We start from the raw sequence: 22,015 nt of genomic DNA, 5'->3' as shown, positions 1-22,015 counted from the left end.
ATTTAGAATATAGGGTCATAATAACCGGGAGCTGAAACAATCCAAGCATGTTTGAGACCAGATGACCCCTAAAGTATTTGGGAAAGTGTGTCCCAGGCTTTGTCCTTGAAGGAAGCCTCCGGGGTCTCCGCAGGGTTAATCCTGTGAGCGCCGGTACAAAGCTAATGAGGAGCAGCCCGAGGTTCTGCTGGGAATTACAGGCTCAGATGTGAAGCAGGCAGCACGGTCTCCGTCCCCACCAGGCTGCAGAGCTCAGGGGCGTCTGGGGTTTCTCTGGCTGGACGGACCCTCTGCAGCGAGGAGTCGGCGGATTACTCTGTGAACATTTCTACCATCTGACTGCTTCTCGTAGAGCCAGAAAAGTGACAGAGATTTGATGAGTAATTTGCAGAACAAGTCGTGAGCATCGCAGAGAACCGGAAGAGGAACTACACAGAATAATTAATTAGAGGAGAACGATTTATAAAAATGAATTCTTTATAGGCTTAGCTATGATGGAAACCAGACCCACCCAGTAGCACAGTGCTTCGGGTGAAGGCTACACTCAAAGTGACGACCTCTAAAGCTCCAGACTTTGTTCTGCGTGGATCCATATGGCCCTCGATGGCGTGCAATGAGTAGAAATCACACGGGCGGGGATTGAGGAGAGAGCAAAGACCTGGTTTTTACAGGGCCTAACCCTGGCGTGGGGTGCGTTGGTGTGTGGCAGATATCTGCCGTCCTCCCCCTCCTTAGCTGTGAAGCATTCCTTTTTTTTCTTCTTTTTTTTACTTCCTGCATGCAGCAACTAAGGCAGAACCCATCTGTCTATCAGAAACAGCTGCTGTATGAGTGCGGCGGCGCATCAGACATCTGGCTGGGGACTTGGTGACTGCGCACCAGCAAACACGTCTCCTGCAAATACACTTGTGTGTCCTCATGATATAATTCCTTTTTAGCCACGCTTGACTGGAGGGAAATTTGGTTGAGATATCCGCAATGCCCACAGCATAAATTCTAATCCCTTGACTTCCTTCGTGTCAACAGCAGAGTAAACTTCTCACTTTAGCAGTCAGGTCAGGACCATCAAGATGTCTAGTAACTATTGTTGCATTCTGGTGCAAAACCATGGGGTAGAAATGTGTGGTTTGGGAGTTAGCTGTATTCCTGCTGGATGGATTGAATTTTGTGACAGATGTTCCACATTCCCTCGGGATGGATCGCAATAACTTTGGTTTAATTTCTCATCATTACTGAGGCTGCAATTTCAGAAATGTCTGTAATGAGAGATATCATGATTAGCCTCGGTTGACCCCCTTAACCATCGGCAAGAAAAAAAACAAACCTTGAAGATGTTTGTGTCATGTATGGTTGTTTCTGTTTTAACCATGAAGAAATTCCATCAAAACTTCGTCATTAAAATTGGCTTTATGTTGATGTTGCATTAATTTTTGGTGCCAAATGTTCATATTTGAAGAAATATACACATATTCTTCACGTATACTCTGAAACAAAACAAAGAAAAACTTTAAAGTTTAAGTTCAAAGATTATTATGGCTCTGTTTTACCGGACTGCATGTGGACCGTGAAGTTAAATGTGTTTGAAACCAATGGTCTAGTTTTTTTTTTTTGGCTTGTTGAGATTTATTTTCCTTTATTTTTGGTGTTTATCCAATAACTTGTTCCACCAACATGTCCAACTCCACTATGGTGATCATTTTCATGTAAACAGGGAGTTAAACATGCAAACTAGTCTTTGTGATGTCACTCGTGGTGTTTTTCTCACCCAGAAAACTGAATTTTGCTTTCTTAATGCATGCTCCATATGTTTTGGCAATTATTTTAGAGAGCCTGTGTAATCCTATCTTACGAGCTATCTGTCCTCTCTTGCAGACCCTGACCTCACCACCTACGTCACTCCCACCTCGGACATGGATAATTTTTCGCCGTCGTTCCCTTACGACCGCTTCCCGGGGCACCCAGACAGTCCGCTGCCTGGCACAGAGACGACCACGTCCAGCGCCGGATCCCCTCGCTTCCTGGGTCATGGCCTAAACGAGAACCTCATCCCCATCTACTGCTCCATCCTGGCCGCCATGGTGGTGGGCCTGGTGGCGTACATCGTTTTTAAGAGGTCAGTGAGCTGGAAGGAAAACAGGGTGAAAAGCCACTCTGCGGTTAAATACATTAGCACAATTGAGTTTTACGCCTCGGCCCCTATACAATCTAGGACGGAGAGGATGAACAGTGATGGAGACGGTGGCCTGGATGTTGCCGGTGGCGGTGCATGTCCCTTTAACACAGATGTCGCTTCAGGCAACATCCAGTCTGTGAAAATAAAGCTATAAGGTAGCAGGAAAAGAATTTAGTCCTGTTGTGGTAAAAGAGGTTTTTGACCCATTTTTGGAGAAACACCCTATAATGAGCTTTTCTTAAAGAACAACAACACTTCACAGAGGTCACACACACAAACACACATGCAAGCACTCAGACAGACAGATACCAGCCTGCGCTCACACATCTGAAGCCAGTAAACAAGCTCATTAGAGGCATTGATTGTTTGAAAAGTGCAGACCGGAGGAAGTGCCATATTTATCAGCGTAGTCACGCACACATCTGCGTAGTACTCCTCGTGTGCTTATTGCTCTAAGTTATGTGTATTTCCAGCACTTTATAAGTAGAGGTGTTAACAGTACTGTAGCACTCAATACCTCATGAATATTTTAATCCTCGTTTCATGAGTCGTTTCTCTTCTACTCGGGAAGCGAGAGGAGGGAGGCATTAAGCTCCCTTCTGCTTTCTGAACATAAATACACAATGATGTGCAAGAAGCAAAACCTTAGTATCCTCACCGAGGCCAAGAAAGAACAGGGGCGGGCCACAAACAGCAGAATGACAACACAAAGGAGGAAGATTAGAAATCTTTACTATCGCAAGTTTTTGAAAAGCTGCAAAATACCTCAAATGTAGTTTTTTGTGAATTTGGACTGTATTTTGCACTAGACGATAACACTCAATATGGGTTAATGCAAAGGAATACATGCATTTGTTCAGGTTTTTAGAAAAAACAATAATGTATTTAATATATGCGTTTGTACATCTTCACAGGAAAACATTCGAAATTGTTAGAAAGCTAATTCATCATGTTTAAGGTTAAATTATACTTAATCCCCCCCTCCCCCCCAACAAAAATGAGTTTGCCATCCCTGGTGTTGCATATTTCAGATGTGCTAATTCAGTCAACTGGTTATTTTAGCTGCTTGAGTTAAATACATAATTGTATATTGTATATTATAATTACTTGAAGAGGAGTAATCTCTAGGGAGCAAACTTTGATAAAAATAAATTTTTAAGTATTTGTAGGTTTGAACACCAAAGTTGCATCAGTTGCTTGATGGTTCCTCCGCTACGCTATGACGGCTAACAGCCTAAATTGTTGTATCTTCTGCACAATGCAATTGGAATTTGTGTGAAGAGAGAGTCTTGCTTTGAGAAAATACTTGCCTGTTTCAATTGTAAAATATAGGCATTGAGTTTCTGAACACCTTCCCAGTGGTGTCCGTGCTCCTTGGAGAAGAGGGAATCAAATTTTGCCTTCTATTAAAGCAACCCAGAAACACCCTTATTTGGAAACAATAACATGCAAGGCAACTCTTTTTAGTGAAACTCTCTCCATCGTATTTGCTCATTGTCTTATAATTTCGGGGTAATTTGTTGGTTTGCAATATTTGCCTCATAATGACCCGTCCTGCTGTGAGTCTGATTGGCCCGTCCGCCCTGATGCTACACGGTAAATATAGACATTAACCATGCAGCCAGCACTAGCCAATTAGAGGCAGAGTAAGTTGGGTCATGGCTTCATCATCCTGCGGAACTAAATAGGCAATCTGGCTCAGAGATACTGCTGTGTGGTGCATCATGGGGGATTTGGAGGTGGGTGTATGATCGCATGTAGCTTGGACTACACCACCCCTTACCGCCCCTCTACACAGATGCTCAGCATTAGCTCCTGTTCAGATTCTTTCCTGATGCCACTTAATAAGTTAATAGGTGTAAAATAGGATTTTGCATTCATGTACTGTACTGTCTGTTCCTGTCCCGTTAATTTGTTTGCAAAACAATAGGCCAAACGCACACGCCATTTCATTCCATTAGTTTCATTTGAGATTTTGTTAGTTTTGGTTGTAGACAGGCTGGAATAACAGTTGAATTATCTTCACAGACAGTTCAATAAAAGCAAACCTCGTTTCGAAAGCAATTGCCTTTTGAAATTTCCACCCGACTTCTTTTCGTCAGGATCACGACTTCCCCCATGAAATCGAGCCGTCTAGACCTCGCGTAGGACGGCGTAACTGTCGGGTATCAGACCTCATCTGACACGCCGCTTCTCCACAGGTGGAATAGCTGCAAGCAGAACAAGCAGGCGGCTAATAACCGCGCAGCTACAAACAACCAGATGGTGACGCCGGAGGGAGAGAAGCTGCACAGCGACAGCGGGATCTCGGTGGACAGCCAGAGTCTGCAGGAGCAGCAGCAGCAGCAACAGCAGCAGCAGCAACAACAGGCCCAGGCCGAAGTCCAGGCCCAGCCCGCACACTCGCACTCACCCGAACAGATTGGTAAGCGCTCAAAACCAACAAATGACGCAATTATGTCAGTAGCAGTGCAATTTTGGCCAATTTCTATAAAAGTATCATAATATTTGTTTAATCTCAAGAGTGAAAAACACTCTTTTTTTTTTTTCGACCTTCACTCATTTCATGTGGGGAAGCTGTTTTTAGTTTAACTGCTTCGTGTTTCCAGAAGCAAATGTTCCACATTGGAGCTTTTTGGATCTGTTCCTCCCACACAGGCAAAGCCTGGAAACGTCATTCCTGTGTGTGTTTTCTCAAATTATTCTAAATGTTCATTTCATTCTGGGTTGAAAAATGAAGAAGTGGTTGGCACTCCTCGCTCAGAGTGAGAATATCCTCTGTTTGAGCCCGAGCTTTCTGGGCTTTCTGTGCAGAGTTTGCATGTTCTCTTCATGTGGATACATTCAAACTAAATATGCATTTAAGATTAATTGGTGACTCCATTGCCTGTAGATGTAAATTAGTCCGGATTTAGCTTGACAGGTGTAGGATGAAGTTTGAAGTGGTATAGAAGGCCTTTGGATGAATTTCTGTTTCTGTTTGGCACAGTGGTGCAGTGGTTGATATTCTTGGTAGTTTTATAGTTGACAGTCACCGTAATAATCCAACTTGGTCGTCTGTCGATACAAATGTCTGTGTACGCCATTGTTCATGTTTGTAGTGTATTCTTCTCTCTGACGTGTAAACTTGGCCTAATAGGAATGAGTGAATATGTGTGTGGTTGCATATCTGGCAATTTGTATTCAAGCAAAGTAATAATTGTCGAGCTCAGCTTGTTAAAAGAACCAAAACTCCTCAGGTCCAATCTCCAGTTGTTCCATGTGGTGAAGCTGGTTTTCATTTATGTGTTTGAGCCGCCCGATGTTTCAGAAGCTCCATGCCTCCAAGGCAAAGACGGCACATCATGTGTCAAAACCTCAGAAAATACCAATAAAACTGATAATTTTTCTGGTGCCTTTGAGCTTCTTCACCTTTTAATAACACCATATTACATCACAGAAACTTTGCTTCAACTCTAGACTGAAGACATTCCCCCGTCACGCTGTGGTATCTCAACTGCCAAAGAAAGTCATTGTCAATTACATCAAAATAGTCTGCTGAGATGTGTGGTTGTGTCTTTTTTTTCTTCTGCCTAAAGACACATTGCTGAGGATTGAGATCAAAAACAATATATCACCTCACAGCAGGAGCAACACCTCTGTGTAGCTGCCAAAAGCAGATAGGTGATGCCAAATCCTACGTGCATGCATGATATATTAGACTGCAGGAATGTACAGGTTGCGACTGTGGGAAACTGCAATAACACAAATATCAGGTAGATTTTAATGCGGCTGTATTCCTCCTAATCAAAATCAACCATTATAATGAGACTGAGAGTTTTAGTGTTGACAGACATAGTTTCTCTTCCAGCCAGTGCACACGAGAAAAGTAATGCACTAGCAGGGTGTGCAGGCACATGTGTTTAATCTATATTTGCATTTACTGCCCTTACTACTCCTCTATATTTGACTCTGCAGACGCAAGAGATATTTGGAGTGCAGGTCTGGAGGGCCAATTTTTGCAGCACGGTCTTGCAGGCCAGACTAATTCTTAAAAGGTTTTTGTAAGATGAACTCGCTAAACAAAGTCTGGCCTGCAACCAACAATAAGCACTTAACAGATCTATCATAAAGCGATTTAGCATTTGGTTAATTTACTTCTTGTGGTGCAGTGCATTAAGAGGGAGAAACACAGATGAGGGTTTTAAGTGTTGTTTTTGTTGTTTGTTACAGTTACTGAGTCTTTCAATGTTGGAATTGAATCCGGGGTCATTCAGTGTCAAATCGGCCAGGTTCACAAAAGAAACATTTAAAAAAAAACAAAAAAAAAAACATTGTGTTTAAAACAGATATTTGTCATATACTCAAGATTCTATTCAGGATAATTCCGACATGAACTATGAATTTGACATGAAAAGTCAAATTCAGATGTCAGAAAAAACAAATACATACTTTTGAAGCTTTTATATACAATACATTAATACATTGTTTTCCCTCCATTCTAGTTATAGTCCCTTTCTTGTTTCATGTTCACTTTTGATTTAGACTTTGATTGAGTTTGGACTTTATTTTTTGTTTCCTCTTGTGAAGGGAAGTTTTGTCTTTGGAATAGGAATTTTATCGTTTTTTTCCCCCAGAGACTCTTATGTTTTGGAAAATCAGTCTTGCATTTGGATTCTTTGTCCGTTAGAGAAAACACTTCTGGAAGTTTTGTGTCTGTCCACTGGAGTCGGGGACATTGTTTTTGTGATGGAAGATTTATAACTATTACACCAATGTGCTGGCTTTAGTAAAATACCTTAAAACCCAAAAATAAAACCTACAAAAGAACTGGAAAAAGTCAAAACCATCAGCATGTTGAAATGCTTCAATAGACCATTATGTCCACCAAGCAGAATGTACTGTGGGTCACAGGAAAGCACTTTAGATTTTGGAGTTCAAGAGTCTCTGCACATTTTAGCTTTGTGGTTTGGGATTTGAAGCTGAATTTAAATATTCCAACAAACAAGTGTTACCTATCAAGATTTTAACGCAAAAATAGCTCAGAAATTGGAATATTTACCATTTTTTAGTAAGTCATAAAGAAAGAAAAAATGTTTTTGGTGAGCTATTGAAGAAATTAAAGGTCTACTGGTTGGAAGATTTAATTGAATATTTCAGGCATCGAGCATGAGTTCAATGACTTCCAGCAGCATTTGCTATTCGTAATGATGGTACAAACTTACACAGCTGTTGTGTGGCGCATTATTGATGAAGTCAATTTGGGATGGTCAGTTGGAAGGCATCTTCAGAGTTCACACTTATAATGGCCATGGAAGAAAAAGCTATAAATATTTGGCAAATATACTTGAATGACTGAAACCCTGATCTTATCCAAATGTCTCCAGGACAGCCATTTTCAAAATTAGTGAGCTGCAGCTGCAAAATGATTCAACCTACGATTAATGGATGAGGGTCAAAGATACTTTCTGTGATTTCAATACTTTTGAAATAAATCAAAGGGCCTTGTAACAGTGGCTCAGTGACATGCATGACATGACTCCTGTAGCAGAGGCAAAACACATCAAACTTACCTCTTTTTCTTTTAGTCGCACCTTCTAGGAAAGGTGCTGGTTTTTAGAGAGAGGAGAGTGTAGTACTGGCACAGGAACTCCAGGGCACTTCTACTCCCTGTATGTTATATTAAACACATAAATCTTTCCAAAACAGTGCACAAATTGCAGTTGTTCTTATTAAGAGAGTCTCTAAATCAGCTGAAATCTAAGGTTTCTATTTCAGGTTTACTGGGCTGCAGGAAGTTGTGTATGCATGGGGACTCATTCCGGTTGCAGAGAAATACACACTTGGTGCACAAATGAGTACTAAAGCTGTAGGACAGTGCACAATGGACTCAAAAAATTTGTTTTTAATAGTGTTTGGAAAACAGAGGTGCATTTTAGAAGAGCTGTAATCACCATGGCTGGAGAAATGGTACTCAGTTAGGGGGGAACAGCAATATGGAACAAAGGAAGACTACATTAGCACTACTTTTTTCAACTATACCAGCTCCAAAAATCAGAAAAAAAAGTTGCTCTATTCATTAAATGTATTCAAAATCCCACACGATTAAAAAGTTTCTTCAGAAAGCATTAATTAGTTGAAGAAAAGTGTTGCTGACATGATCCCATAAGAGCTGATCTATTCATTAAACAATTACGTGAAATAAAGGTAAAACTGAGGGTCGTCTTCTTGTTTACCCTCAATTTTAATACTTGAGCAAGAGATTAAACCTTCACTTGAGAGGACAATAACGACTTTTGAATAAAAGATTTGCTCTACAAAGAAAGAGAAGGGCTTTCAAAAGTATCACAGTGTCGAGAAGTCGAGTCTGAAGTATCGTCAGGAAATTCAAGGAGGGCCACACAGTTACAGAACAAGCAAGGCAGAAGTAGAGAGCCAACTATTTTAAAGCCTCTGGAAAGCCAAGTGAGAGATGTGTCTAAAGACCTTGGAACAACAGCCAAGACATCAGTGAATGACTCAGGAATGGACCTGGACTTCTGCAGGACAGACACCTTCCCGTTAAAATGAAGTAACTTTGGATGGCCTGGAGAGACATCGTGCCAACTGAAGCTCTTTGGCTATCAAGAGGAGCCTTGTGATTCGTGGGAGAATGGACAGGCGGACAAGCCAAAGCCCATAGTTTCCACTATGAAACACTGCAATGGGAGTATTAAGCTGTGAGAAAGATTTGGTAAATCTACAGTTTGGAATCTTGGAAAGGTGGAAGGGGTTGTGAAGGAACAATTTGGGTTGATTTTATAAGAAAACCTCAAAAAGTTGCTGGCAAACATGAGTCAGTCACAACAATATGCCACTTCAGTTAAAGAACTGCCCCCAGAAGTCAAAAGTGAACATTATAGACTGGCCTGCACTAAACTTTGGCTTGAAAAAAATCTGTGGGGGAACTGTGATTGAAGGTCAATGGCAGAAGAAGATCCAACCTGGAGGCAGTGGGCTGTATTGGCCAAGGAAGAATGTGTTGACATTTCTCTGGAACAATGTCTGAGAATGTCTGAAAACCACAAAAAATGACTATAATATGCTATTTAGGAAAAGAGATACACAACTAGTGATGTTTGGCTGATGATGGTATGAATCACATAGTTTTTGTCAAGAAATAATTTTTTCTGTGCTAAGTCATGAAAGCATCCAGAATCAAAGGACATTTGGAAGCTTTATTTTATAATCCCTTGCTCTGTTGGGAAATTCCCTCTTCAAAGGATTTCCAATCTGATCTGTGAGATTAATATTTTGGTCCCATCAACCACTACATCTTTGTATTAATTCATGCGATCAGAGTATTTGACTCACTGACGCTGGCTACAAACACAAAGGGTGTGGCCCCAGCGGCCCTGAGCGGCTAAAAACAAAGGAGTCTAACCTTTTACCAGCAGACGGGAGAGTAAAAGTAAGTGCAGCAGGAACGAGAAGCGACCACTCGACAATGTACAGCCATCCGCCTCCATTCAATACTGGAACGGCACTTAGATTAAATAGATGAAACCAGCTCCCTCGCTCGATCTTTACATCAACCTGAGAGGCTTTTTACCTGAAGAATAAGAAGAAGTATAGTCATGATCTTGTTATTCAGTCAGCTCTTCATGTTTTTTTTTTTTTTCCTCTCCAAGCTTTCTCATCCTTGGGATGTCATTATAAATGTTCTTCTCCTTCGAGGCTTATTGTGCTATGATTAAGAAATAGGCTTGTTAGCATAATATTATCCCCAAATAACCAACAGCTGACAAATTCTCCCTTGAATGATCCATGCCTCTGTGTTGTGTCTGTGATAGCCATTACAGTTTAATGAGGCTTGGGAAAAGCTCATTTTGTTTTTGTGCTTTACCTCTTCCCATTCTGCCACTCGAGCAAATGCGAGGCCCGCTGTACGTTGGATAAAAGAAGGAATTTCTTTTGGGGAGCGGAGAAGTGGCTTGGCGTGGGTTCAACGAAGGAACGGCTGCCTGGTTAACCCTGTCGCCTCCTCAACTGATCGGCTCATTAGCAGGTGTTACGAGATGGGATCCAGGCCCCCGTTCAGAATCTGCTCGTAGCGTCAGTGTTTAGCATGTGCTAATTGGCATTAGCACTGACGGCAACCATTGCAACCATTGCGGAAACCATTAAAGAAAAAAAAAAACCTGTTGCTCTCGTAGGGGGATGGACGGTGGAAGGTGCGTGGGGTTGTCATTTATTCCACAACCAACTGGGTCTGTTAAAAAACACACAAGGGATATGCAGCATAAATCCACACTAATCACAGGCGGCTTCCTGCTTCCAGTGAAGCTTACACACAAGTGAAATAAGGTTTAAAAAAGAGAGAGCGACAGGAAACTAAAGCAGAAATTGTCCCCCAGCTTTGACTGACAATATTGAAAGCGGGTGCTCCCCCTCGTATGAGTCACCGGCGGAGGGCTGAGAGCTTCTACATGAAGGGTGCTCGGCCTCATTTCAGCCCGCTCGTCTCGATAAAATGGAGGCATCTATCTGAAGCTCCCCTTCCGCCCCTGTCCCTCAACCAAATTGTGCATAGTGAATGTGTTTAAAATTTAAACATGTCTCTAAGCCATGGGTCACTTTGGCTAATCGAAGATCCCCCGTAATGCGTTTGACCACACAAAAAGGAGTCAAAACAGCCGTCAATCTGAACGCAAAGGGATCATCGGAGGTTCTGAAAATAATCTGGATTTGAATGCTGAGGCTTAGCAAGTGAGTAGAAATCACACAGCAGCAGGTGCACACTCTGGGATATAAATAATGCAGGCTGTTATTCATCAGAATCCAGAGGAAAATCATATCTTGATGTGAGATAGAAGAGACCTGGCTGAAAGCCCCAATGGGAAGAGACTCTTTATACAATCAACCTCTAGCAAAAGGTTACTGTTGGGTTTAAGTAAACATTCATGTAGGAAACATTCTGTGTTGGAAGCCCGAGGTTCCTGCAGGAGATTCACAGTAAATCACTCATTGTGTAACGACGTACGACTGCAAGTTACAGATATGGAATTGCTGAGCCATGTAAAGAATTGCTCTCCAGTAAAACAGCAGGGATGACTCACGACTGGCTGTCATCTTCCCACATGAGTAAGTTTTGATAAGACTTATCCGGAAATTGCTTTGCCCCAGTTTTAAGAGTTTGACTGTGAAGGTGATAGTAGGGAAGTCGGTTCAGCTGATGCAGAGAGGCAACAGTCGTCACGTGAAAGGCTAATTAATTTTGACAATTGGCAGGATAAGCATATTGTTGCTTGATCGGCTGGTTACTGGTACAGAGGTGCTGAAAACGATGTAGTTAGCATCCCCAAAGCCAGGAGACAATAAAAATCATGTTTTGCTTTTAACTCAATCTGTTAAACAATTAGGGGTTAAACTCCCCCCCCCCCCCCCAAAAAAAAAAAACCAACAACAAACAAACAAAAAAACCAAACTGAGATAAAACAATTAAAACTGAGATGAAATGCTGCTGCTACGTCAAAATTAGTTAAAGCAAACCATTTGTTCATTCACACATCAGTGAATAAGTTTCTACAATTCAACCTCAGTCAGCAAATTTACAAGCTTGACTGTGGCACAGAGTCCAATCAGGTTGGCCTGAACGTCTTCATTAGCAAAGAAAAGAAGTGGGTTACAAAAGCTCTGTGCAGATCAGGAGGTTGCGTTTCAGAGAAAACCTGACTGAACGTTTTCACAGCAGGACAGCTCATATTGATTCTCGAGATGAGGTTGGAGTCTATAAAACATGGGAACAATGTGGCTGTTATTATCGGTGCTGCCTGCGAGATGAAACCCAAACAGTTGGTTTGAAGCAAAAGTGCAGGTGCATCTGTATGTGTGTGTGTGTGTGTGTGTGTGCGTGTGTGTGTGCGTGTGCGTGTGCGGGTGCGTGTGCGTGTGTGTGTGTTACAGATGGCTGCTTTGCCGGTCAGCGTTACTGTCTCTCTGCTCTGTGTCATGGTCGATGCCTGTGGAGTGTCTGTTCAAACAGGAAGGAAGAGCACGAAGAGCTACAGACTGTCACTGGACACAGTCAGCGTTGATACACAGACAAAGCAGAGAAGCCAGCTCCAACGAGCTCGGCGCAGCTATGACACAAACGTTTGGAGGGAGGGTTTGAGGGGAGACGGGCGCAGTGGAGACAGAGGGCCGACAAAGGAAAAACCCCCTCTCCCAAAGCTTTAAAATCAACTCTCTTGTATCACACTTGTGGGGCACAAGGATGCATTGATACAGAATGGACAACACACAGCGGACTTGGGGGTCCTCTCAGGAACGCCTTTGCATTCCCCGGCCGTTTCCAAGGCTCCACTCAATTGACAGCAGGTTAAGAGGTTTGTGGGAAAAGCGAGCATTTGTCTCCCGTCCTCATGCAGCTAATGACTCCAGTTGAACAGGTTCGGATGAGTGAGTGACACCACAGGGCCCCCTGCAGGGAAGACTGCGATTATCAGGACATCCAGTGGATTTCCGTTAAATCTTCTTACAGCACGACATGTCTTAGATTAACCTCCGCTCTTTTTGAATATTTATATATTTGCCCAAATACACACATTCTTCTTCCTTTCTCCAGTGTAAGTAGAAAAGTACAGGCTCTGAACTGTAATCAGTGTATAAAAGTAAGATGTAACCCAATAAAGCATGTTTTTACTGGCTGCTTTGTGGCACATTGGTAAAGTGGTTTCTCTCCACATCAATTTCTAGCCAAAGACATGCTTGTGAGGGTAATTGGTAATTCTAAGTTTTCTGTTTGTGTGAGGTTTGTTTCACTGTATCAGCCCTGCAGTGGTCTACTGAACTGTTTATGTTTCAAGGATAGTGAGAGTGTATCCCAGCCAGCGTGGATGAAGCAGGAATAGAAGATGTATGAATGGGTGATTTCTATTCTTGGAGCAGACACCACCTGATAATTCCTCATGGATGTAAGCAACATAGCCAATCTAGACCTGCTCTGAATTAAATGGCGTTGTTCTCACTTCCATACGTGTGGCTACTAGTTTCGTAGTCTTCACATTCATGAATTGCTTTTAAAATGTGGTCAAATTTGTTTCGTCAGTCATGGTTTTAATGTTGTTTTACTTTTTAACATCTCCCATGTACAAAATGCATTTGATGACACAAAAAGTATTGAGCTATTATGTTCAATGTCATATTGTCACGACAGTTTTCATAGTTATATTCAGATTCAGATATTTGTTGGTTTTTGTATTGCTCTCTGCATGCTTGTGGTTTCAATACACAAACAACGAACAGCATTCCTGTCCTGGTATATTAACGACAGTGTCGTTTTCAAAACGTTTTTTCACTTGAAATGTTATCGTGTAAACTGGGCCTTGTTTAAATAGTACTGATATGTAGAAACTCATCAATATTTGTACTTTTGACTTGCAATTGCAGTATTAAATCAGGGCAATGAAGTCACTCCTAAATTTGCCTTTTCTTCCTTACCTTTCTGACTTATTCTCTGGGTACTTCTCACAATTCCTCCACAATTCAAGATATGTAAGTAAAATCAACTGATGACTAATGTGGCTGCTGGAGGAACTGCAGTGTGTGTGTGGGTGATGGTGTGTGTGTGTTTGCACTGTGATGGGCGAGTAGCTTGTCCTGCCATGCAATGTCAGCTGGCATTGCCTCTAGCTCCCGCATGACCCTCACTTAGGATAAAATGTCATTCAAAAAAATTTAGTGGAATTCAGGAGCAAATGCCCATGATTTCCCCACCAACAAAAATAGTGGAAACTCAAAGATGCTGTGAAAAGGAGACTGATATTTAATCCAGTGTATTTTGTTTGAATCTGATGTAATTCTTTTCACTGTCTCTCTGCAGTGGTGAGGGTGGACGGCGGGCCCCAGTCCGAGTCACCTCCCCCTGAAGTCTGAGGAAGAGGAGGAGGAAGAGGAAGGGTCCAAGCTGCAGACAGGGGAGAAGAGACCGGGGACTTGAACCGTGGACCAAAACGACAGAGATGAGGGAACGAGGGGCCATGCAGAGAACGTAAAGACTGACTCCGATTTTATGTCTGAAGTGGGCCGCAGAGCAAAACAGCTTCTTGACATTAATGGACCTCCCAGCACCCTCGGGCCATAGGCCGACTCTTCACCTCTGCATAAACAGTCATTCATTGTGCCTGGACACAACCTCTACGGCAATATCAACCACTATCTGACCCTGTCCTGATACGTAGATATATGCTGCTGCATTTCCTATTAACTGACTGTTCCAGTATCTTGACATATGAAATAATTCTCCGTAGCCACCAGTTTACAATCTTCTGCCCTTTCTAAAGCTTCCCGTTTTCTGTTTAAATCTCTAATCACTTGCCGTGAAACATCTGTGCCTGAGAGGTAAATCGGCAGATAGGTAATCTTCGGAGAGATTGGGGGAGCTTCTTCCTCTGTGGCATCCCCCTCTCAGATAATCCAGCGTCTCTCTCTCTCTCTCTCCATAGGATTCACTCTATTAGACCCCCACTGTCAACAGCAGCGGGGGAACTATGAGTCACTCCCAACTTCTGAAGTTTCTCGTTCCCGTTTCATTTTCATCTCATGTCGCGCTTCAGCATAGAACGCCTGCGTCACTATTCCAGACGGCCAGCATCATCCGATGAAGGTCAATTATGGCACGGGCTGTTCAGTAATCACTTGTTTATTCCTCAGTGCTAACAGCAGGGGTTGTGTTTCGGTAATTCCATGCTCATAAATGTAACACGCTTGAATGTTTGTGTCCTGTTTGTGGTTCAATACTTTCATCTGGTGGCTTGGGTTTCGGGGCTGACTCAGCGGGTTGCCTCCACAGTCCTAAATGAGCAACATGAGAGGAACATCTCCGGACCATGGAGCTCTGCTGACTCATTGCACTGAGCCAAGGGGAAGGGTGGGAAGACAGCAGCAGCTGTAATGTCATTCGACAAAATGAATTTGGGAGCGAGAGAAAAGAAAAAAAATCATCCTGCAACCAGGAAGCCCATCTATAATAATTTTTTCTTGCTGAGCAAAAAATTGGGACAACCCTCAGAGGCACACTTTCCTCTAACGATCCTGACAAGCACCTCCGTCTCCACACACACTCCCACCCCTCTCAGCATCGCACGCAGCTCCACCTGCGTAGCAGAGGCTGAGAAGCTAATGCTTTGTCAATGGCACCCGCGTCAACACGGGGTCCATTAGAGAGAGACGTCCTGACAGGCAGGTAGTAATTACCTCAGGGTTTCAGCTTTGTTTACCCTCTGCCTCCACTCTCATCAGAACTAACGCCGTGGACAACAGAGGGGCTATGCGGCGCTCGCCGAAGCCTCGCCGTGATATTACACATCCCTTATCCAACTTTGAGGCCGCTGACATTTACTACATCGCCAGGGTGATATAAAAGCACTTAGTCCAGGTCTACTTCTAAGGCTGGGTCGCACCTTTTATCACAAAGGACCACTTTTAAGTTGCCCCACCCCACCCCCACACCCCATCCTCCTCCCCTCCCTCTCCTGCTGCTTTCAGTAACAGTAACAGCAGTCAATATAAATGCAATGCCAGAGAACCTTTCAGTAGTTTGAGCTTGACTGCACTGCATTATTTCATTTCAGTTCCTACAGGGGGCACAAACCTTCTCAGGGTACCTCTTGTGGCGACACAGCTAGAATTATAAAGAGATCTTCACAGGTTTTATGAGCTGGAAGGTAGGTGGGCAATGGCAGAGCAGAAAGATGTGGGTGACTCATAGTGTCAGATTCCAACATCATTTTGAAAAATAAATCATTAAAGGACCTTATAGCTTTTATTATGGCTTGCAGAAACTTCATTAAATGTGTAACATAACAATACACATAATCTGCTGTCCAAGTTGTTGATTTTTTTCCATAAGTTTGGGTCTTTAACTGTTGAAATTCTCTACTTTGTTCTTCATTGAGAAAATACCTGGCTGAAAAGCAGCTATCAAAATGATTTAGCACTTATCATTAACCTACAGTAATTGGTGTGTGCCTATTGCTCCAATTGCAGATAGTGTTTTCAGCCCAATTCAACAGTAAGAGCAGATAACGTAAAGTGTGTAAAGTGATCGCTGCTGAGGCAGGCGTAGCTCTGTTCAGCTCTCCATCAAAGTGGCACTTCACTAAATCATCACATTTTTCATCACACAAGGTTTGCTAGCTTTTTTATAGTAGCTCCCGCCATAACATATGTTCATGTTTGTTTGTTTTTAAAATGCTATACAATAAACAAACAATTGTTACCATATAGAAATGTATTAAGTTAGAAATGCTTCAAGTTTATATAGTTTAATTTGTACAGACTCAAACTATTTGATCGATCAAGTCCCACGAGTATGCTTGTGTTCAGTAAATATATAGACAAGACCATCAAGGTGAGATATTTTCATTCCATGTAAGATTATACACCATTTTCAAGTTTGAAAGTAGGTAAGAGCATCTGGTTAGCTGACTTTAAACACTAAAAAGAAGAAATACATCGACCGGCAGCTTTATATCTGACCAATAAACACATCACTGCTCATTTGTTTCATCCCAAACTAAAATGGAAAGAAGGGGTTTTACTATCGAGTTATGCAATTATCCACAGACAAATTGGTATTAGTCTTCTTATTGAACTCCATACAGGAGTGCAGACAAAAACGATTACCTTTAAAGGAAAATAAGATGTGTTTACTTGTTAGTGAAGCCGGCAGAGCGAATGCGGGATGGATAGAAAGTGTTACAAAGAGGGGAAGTAGGCAGAGAATGTGAGTCATTATATCTGGTGCGATGCTGCACATGGGTCGATCACATGGTCACCAACATCTCGAGACAATTAAACTTTCTGGCCTCTTCTCCTCTTGTGATTCATGAATCACGGCAGCATAATGAATGGGAATGGACAAAAGTGGGAAAAAAGAAAAGAAAATATATGGTGTGGGCATGTGAGCACACACGTACACGCACGCGCACACACACACACACACACACACACACACACACACACACACACACACACACGCACACGCATACAGAGAGAAAGTGTATGATTCACTCCACTGTTGAGAGGGTCGGTATGATTCATCCGGATCCTGGCTGTGGCGGTGACATTAAAGCAGCCGCTGTTACAGTATGAGTGACCAGAGTGTTGATTTATAGGAAGAAGAAAAAAAAACCCAAAAAACCCCACCACCCCTGGACGCCATCTCCCCAGGCCCAATCAGCCCTCCAGCAGTGCACTCATCTACCCTGAATTGACTCATTCCTTTCCTCTGACAGCTTCTGAAGGGAGACGATACAATATAAGAATGTACAACCTGATTATCAACAGAAAATTATGCAAGACACATTCAGAAAACAAGTTTGCCCTAACCTTTGGCTGTGAGTGCTTTATTTTTGTCTTTGCATTTCCCTGTTGGTTTATCTTAGGAATAGTATTACACTTTTTGAAATCAGTATTTTTTCTAACTGATGTTATTTTGTAGCACTTATTAGATGTAATCTGAATGCACTCAAAGAGTGCACCACAGTTCAAGTGCCTGTGTACAGTGTTCAGTGTGTCTTTGAGTTAAAACTTATTTTATTGTTTTGCATTGTTTTACACTTATTGTTGGGTTTTTATGTGCATTTCTTGTTCTTTATTTTATATTTTGAGAGCTAATGAAGGTTTTTAGTCAATAAAAGTCAGCACTATATTTGAACCTTGGAGACGCAAGCAAACTGTATAAACTTTGCACCGATATTGAGACTTACAGGAGGCTACACAAACGTTGCCAGTGATCACATACTGTATGTTAACATGCTATAAATACAGGCAACCGATAGGGTCATGTAGCATTCTGAAAACATATACATGCCGACTCGGACTTCTATTCTGAAACGTACATAGGCTTTGTCGATAGGAATCAGCTCAACTGTGCAGATGTTTTGCATGTACAGTACGTTTTGTCACATACCTCCATGCCAGAGGCAACAGGACATGTAACCTGCAGTGCTGTGGAAACTATGGGGAGATTCACTGTGATTCTCCGTGATGACATTACTTGATCCAGACAGATCGGGAGCTGGTCCCCAGAACAAATGAATGTCATCTGTAGTTACCGACTAATGTAAAAAATGCATTATGTAAATGTGAATTTCTTAGAGTTGATACAAGATATAAAACTAAAATGTAAAAAAAAACAAAAACAAGTGTGCAAGTAAAATGAACATCTATAACAAAATAAACAGAGATGTCATTGCATCATGTGTTCTGTGTCTACCTCTTCTTACCCGAACTGAGCCCTATGCAGGCACTGGGAGAACATCAAAACTTGTGAAATTAGGCCATTGTGCTGCACTTTAAATCTAATAAACACCCATCATTCTTATAGTCTGGCCTTCTTCAAAGTTAAAATCACATGGACAAATTGTAGGTTCATCCTGGGCAGACGACTATTTCTGGTTTAACCCATTTCTGTCGGGCCATATGTGAATTATTCAGTTAAAAATCTTTTCACCACAATCATCTGATCTATCGACTGGTGTTTCCCACGGCTATGTCCTCCGGTCCTATCCTTTCCATCATGTGTCTCCTCCACCTTTTGCTACTTGTTTCATGTACCGTATATGCAGTTTCAATGTTGATGACAACCAACTCTATCACAGTACCTCCCCCACTCACCCACCCTCTTCCACTGTCAACAAGAAATCAGGTCACGCTCCCCATTGAACTGAAACCTATTGAGGTTTTTTGTAAAAGGCACCAAATCTATAATCACCAACTTCTCCGGCTTTGCTCTGACTACCCAAATTAACTCGGTTTTCCCTCTCACCTCAGGTCAGTTTATACGACCACATTTTTCAAGTGAAAATGGAAACTTTCATCCAGTTTTCAACAGCATCAACTTGTGTCCCGTCATGCTAATTACATCGCTTTCAGTGTTTCTACCATTACCGTGAAAATGTAAAATTGTTTTGTGTAAACACAAAACCTTTCTGAAATGAAAATGCAAAAAAGGAGAATTTTCACTTGAAATGTTGTGTAAACAGGGCCTTCGTGTCATGTATGTCACTCTTACATATCAAGCCAACATCGTCAATAAGATTTGCGTACCAGGGCAGGAATGATTTGTCTGATTTGTTGCAGAAGAATAAGTTACACATTACATTCACCTCCAGAAATAGATCTGAGAGACAGCGATTCTCAAATTCAGGGTATCATGTTCAGTTCGTTCTGACCTCTATGAGGAGTGTGATATGAACAGAACCTGGTCATCATATCGAAGAGATGGAAAGCTAGAGTTGCTGGATGTTAGAAATAGGCTGAAGACACCGTATATGAAATAAAACCTTGGGATGTGATTGAACTTTGACCATGTTTGCTTTGCAGTTTATACTTTAAATAAAACTGTATGTAACCATGAAACATCTGAGAAGTTGCTCTCGGTCTATTTCCTAATACTTCCCAAAACAGCTGTCTCATTCCATATGTTTTTTCTTTCCCACATATGAGCCCTATGAAAAGGTGGATCAACTAATATTTGGATCAATAACAGCCTGGAACTTTTCTCAAATTTGCTGTCAGTTCTACTTGTTTTTGGTTGTGGTTCCTATTAGCCGAGGTGCAGCTTCCAGCCAGTGCTGCTTAACATCCTTCCTGCGTTCAGTGATTTGTGTCTATATGTGTATTCGGGCCAATGAGCAATGGGTGTTTGGAAAAAGTGAAAGCAATAACATGTGATATAATGGTTTGCATTAATCAATTGATGTTTTGAGTTCTGACACGCTTTATGTCGGACGACATAAAACAAGATTAAAGAAATAATTCTGTTTTGCTGTGCCTATAAATCGAGGCACATGTGAATGAAAAGGCAGTTCAAAGCTTCCCATCAAGATAAGAGAAATGTCAGACTCAAGGTCATACTGATGTAATGAATAACAGGACAATTGCAATTATCGTCCATTGAATCACAGCCCCTCTGATAGTCAGGGCAAGAGAAATCCCTCTCCTATGTTGTGCTCAATTATTATGTTCACATTTTCAAAGACTTTTTTAATCATACTAAATTGTGAAGAAAAAAAAATGCACATCGAACTTTTTGTTTTTATTTTGATCTTACAAAAACATCCCACAATTGCTGAGATTCTGAGGTTTTAGCAATTAAAGATCAGCTTGTCATGAGAGGGTTAGCAAAAAACCTCACTGAGATTATAGTTTGATAGAGAAACATTAAATTATTTCTTCCCAGAGCATAAAGAATAGAGCTTAAAAAGTCCAGATGTCAAGTTACATAGATGTAAGAAACTCAGTTTTGGGTTTCACAAAAACACCCAAAACCATTTGTGAAAATGACCTCAAGCAAATGAAAATAAAATGCTCAAACCAGAAAGTATGGAGAGTTGGACTGGCAGCCAAACCACAGTTAAAAGCAGGAACACATGTGAGTGTCCACTGGACCTGGAGTGTGGCTCTCTCGTCTTATCACCACTTAAATATTCGGGGATCCAGTGGGATTTCCTTCCCGCTATGTGTCAGAGATTAGTCTAGTGATGAATCCTTCATTGAAACAAAAAAAAGAAGAAATATTCAGTTCAAGACTAAGAAAGCTACAGTGAATGCTATAAGAGGCGCCTCCAAGAAAGGGTGATGAAATGTTTCTCCGCAGGTTTTTCTCCCTCTTCACTGAGTCGTGTAGGAGGCCCCGAATGCAGCAAATCAGACCAAGATGAGGTCAAACGATAAACTGAAAAAATTTAATTCAATCAGCGGGGAATCGTTTATAAGCAAACACAAATCAAGATTAATCAAGACTGTGACTTGGCTGAAATGACGGAGACAGAGAGAGAGAGAGAGGGAAAAAAAAGAAATGCCATGAAGCGATAAACGGAAACAGACACGCCAAGACGTTAAAACATCCGCAGGGTGAAACAAGTCAAACGTGACATAAAGAAGACATGGACACACCTTCAGCTCACACGCATCCGAGCTGCTGTTTTGGCTCCGTCGGCTTTAAATGCGACATGTTTTTGCCAAGAGCTCCGATAAGTTTAATTTGCATACGCTGCAGCTCAGCTCACTTGGTGCACTATGTATATCTGTGTCGCCCTTATGCTGCGCTGCATGTCTAATAGATTTTTGACAGAAAAACTGATTTCCTGTAGTGGAAAACAAAGACATCAGAGGAATAATCTCTTTCGGGGTCTTGAATACTAACCATGTGTATGCTTTAGTAGGACTGAGAGACACATGGCACCTTATGTTTCTGCTTAACCCAAAGTCCCCTGATCAAGTAAATGACGAAAAGAAAATATCACTATAGACACCAAGTAGACAAACTCTACAGCTATCAGCTTAAACAATACCAGATGCTCGCTATATTGTTGTTGACCTATTAAAATGCAAAGAAATGTGCCGTTTGTGAAGAGACGTTAACATAGAGTACCAATGTTTTTTTGCATGATAGCGTGTAATATATACAGTGAATATTTTAGCATCTATTCACCATCAGTTATGATTTGTGAAGACTTAATATCCAATTACTAAAAGCATAAAGTTTTCAAGAGTAAACTTAAATGCAAACATATTGCAAACATCTGGAAGTTGGATTGTGAAGAACACCATGACTGACGTCTCGCTCAAACAGGTATATTCAGAAAGTTTTTATATAGACGGATTTGGAGTTCCACCTTACGAGCTGTTTTCAGTGGCTGCGAGCAACATTGTCATGGAAACAGACCTTAAATCATTTGAGATGCTTTGATAAAGTCAAAGATTAAGGAATAACATGGAAAATATATCAGCAAACAAAAGTCATGGAGGGCCAGTTGAGCAAAAGGCATCACACTGAATCACAACGGAACAGAACTTCACATTGTAATTGAT

The 22,015-nt window shown here is 41.6% G+C and overlaps 1 protein-coding gene across 1 annotated transcript in view; it reads left to right on the top strand.

Annotated features, from left to right (window-relative positions):
• The window catches only part of ngfra (nerve growth factor receptor a (TNFR superfamily, member 16)), a 41,836-nt gene extending 23,463 nt beyond the window's left edge, over positions 1-18,373 (top strand). The window contains exons 4-6 of the mRNA XM_080510763.1: positions 1,873-2,113; positions 4,375-4,598; positions 14,016-18,373. Of these exons, the coding sequence (XP_080366889.1) occupies positions 1,873-2,113; positions 4,375-4,598; positions 14,016-14,068 (518 nt within the window). The 3' untranslated portion in view covers positions 14,069-18,373. The remainder of the gene's footprint in view (positions 1-1,872; positions 2,114-4,374; positions 4,599-14,015) is intronic.
• Positions 18,374-22,015: the final 3,642 nt, after the last annotated feature.

This window comes from Blennius ocellaris (assembly GCF_963422515.1).
Source record: "Blennius ocellaris genome assembly, chromosome: 16".
NCBI lineage: Eukaryota > Metazoa > Chordata > Actinopteri > Blenniiformes > Blenniidae > Blennius > Blennius ocellaris.
This window is presented reverse-complemented; position numbering and strand designations above follow the sequence as displayed.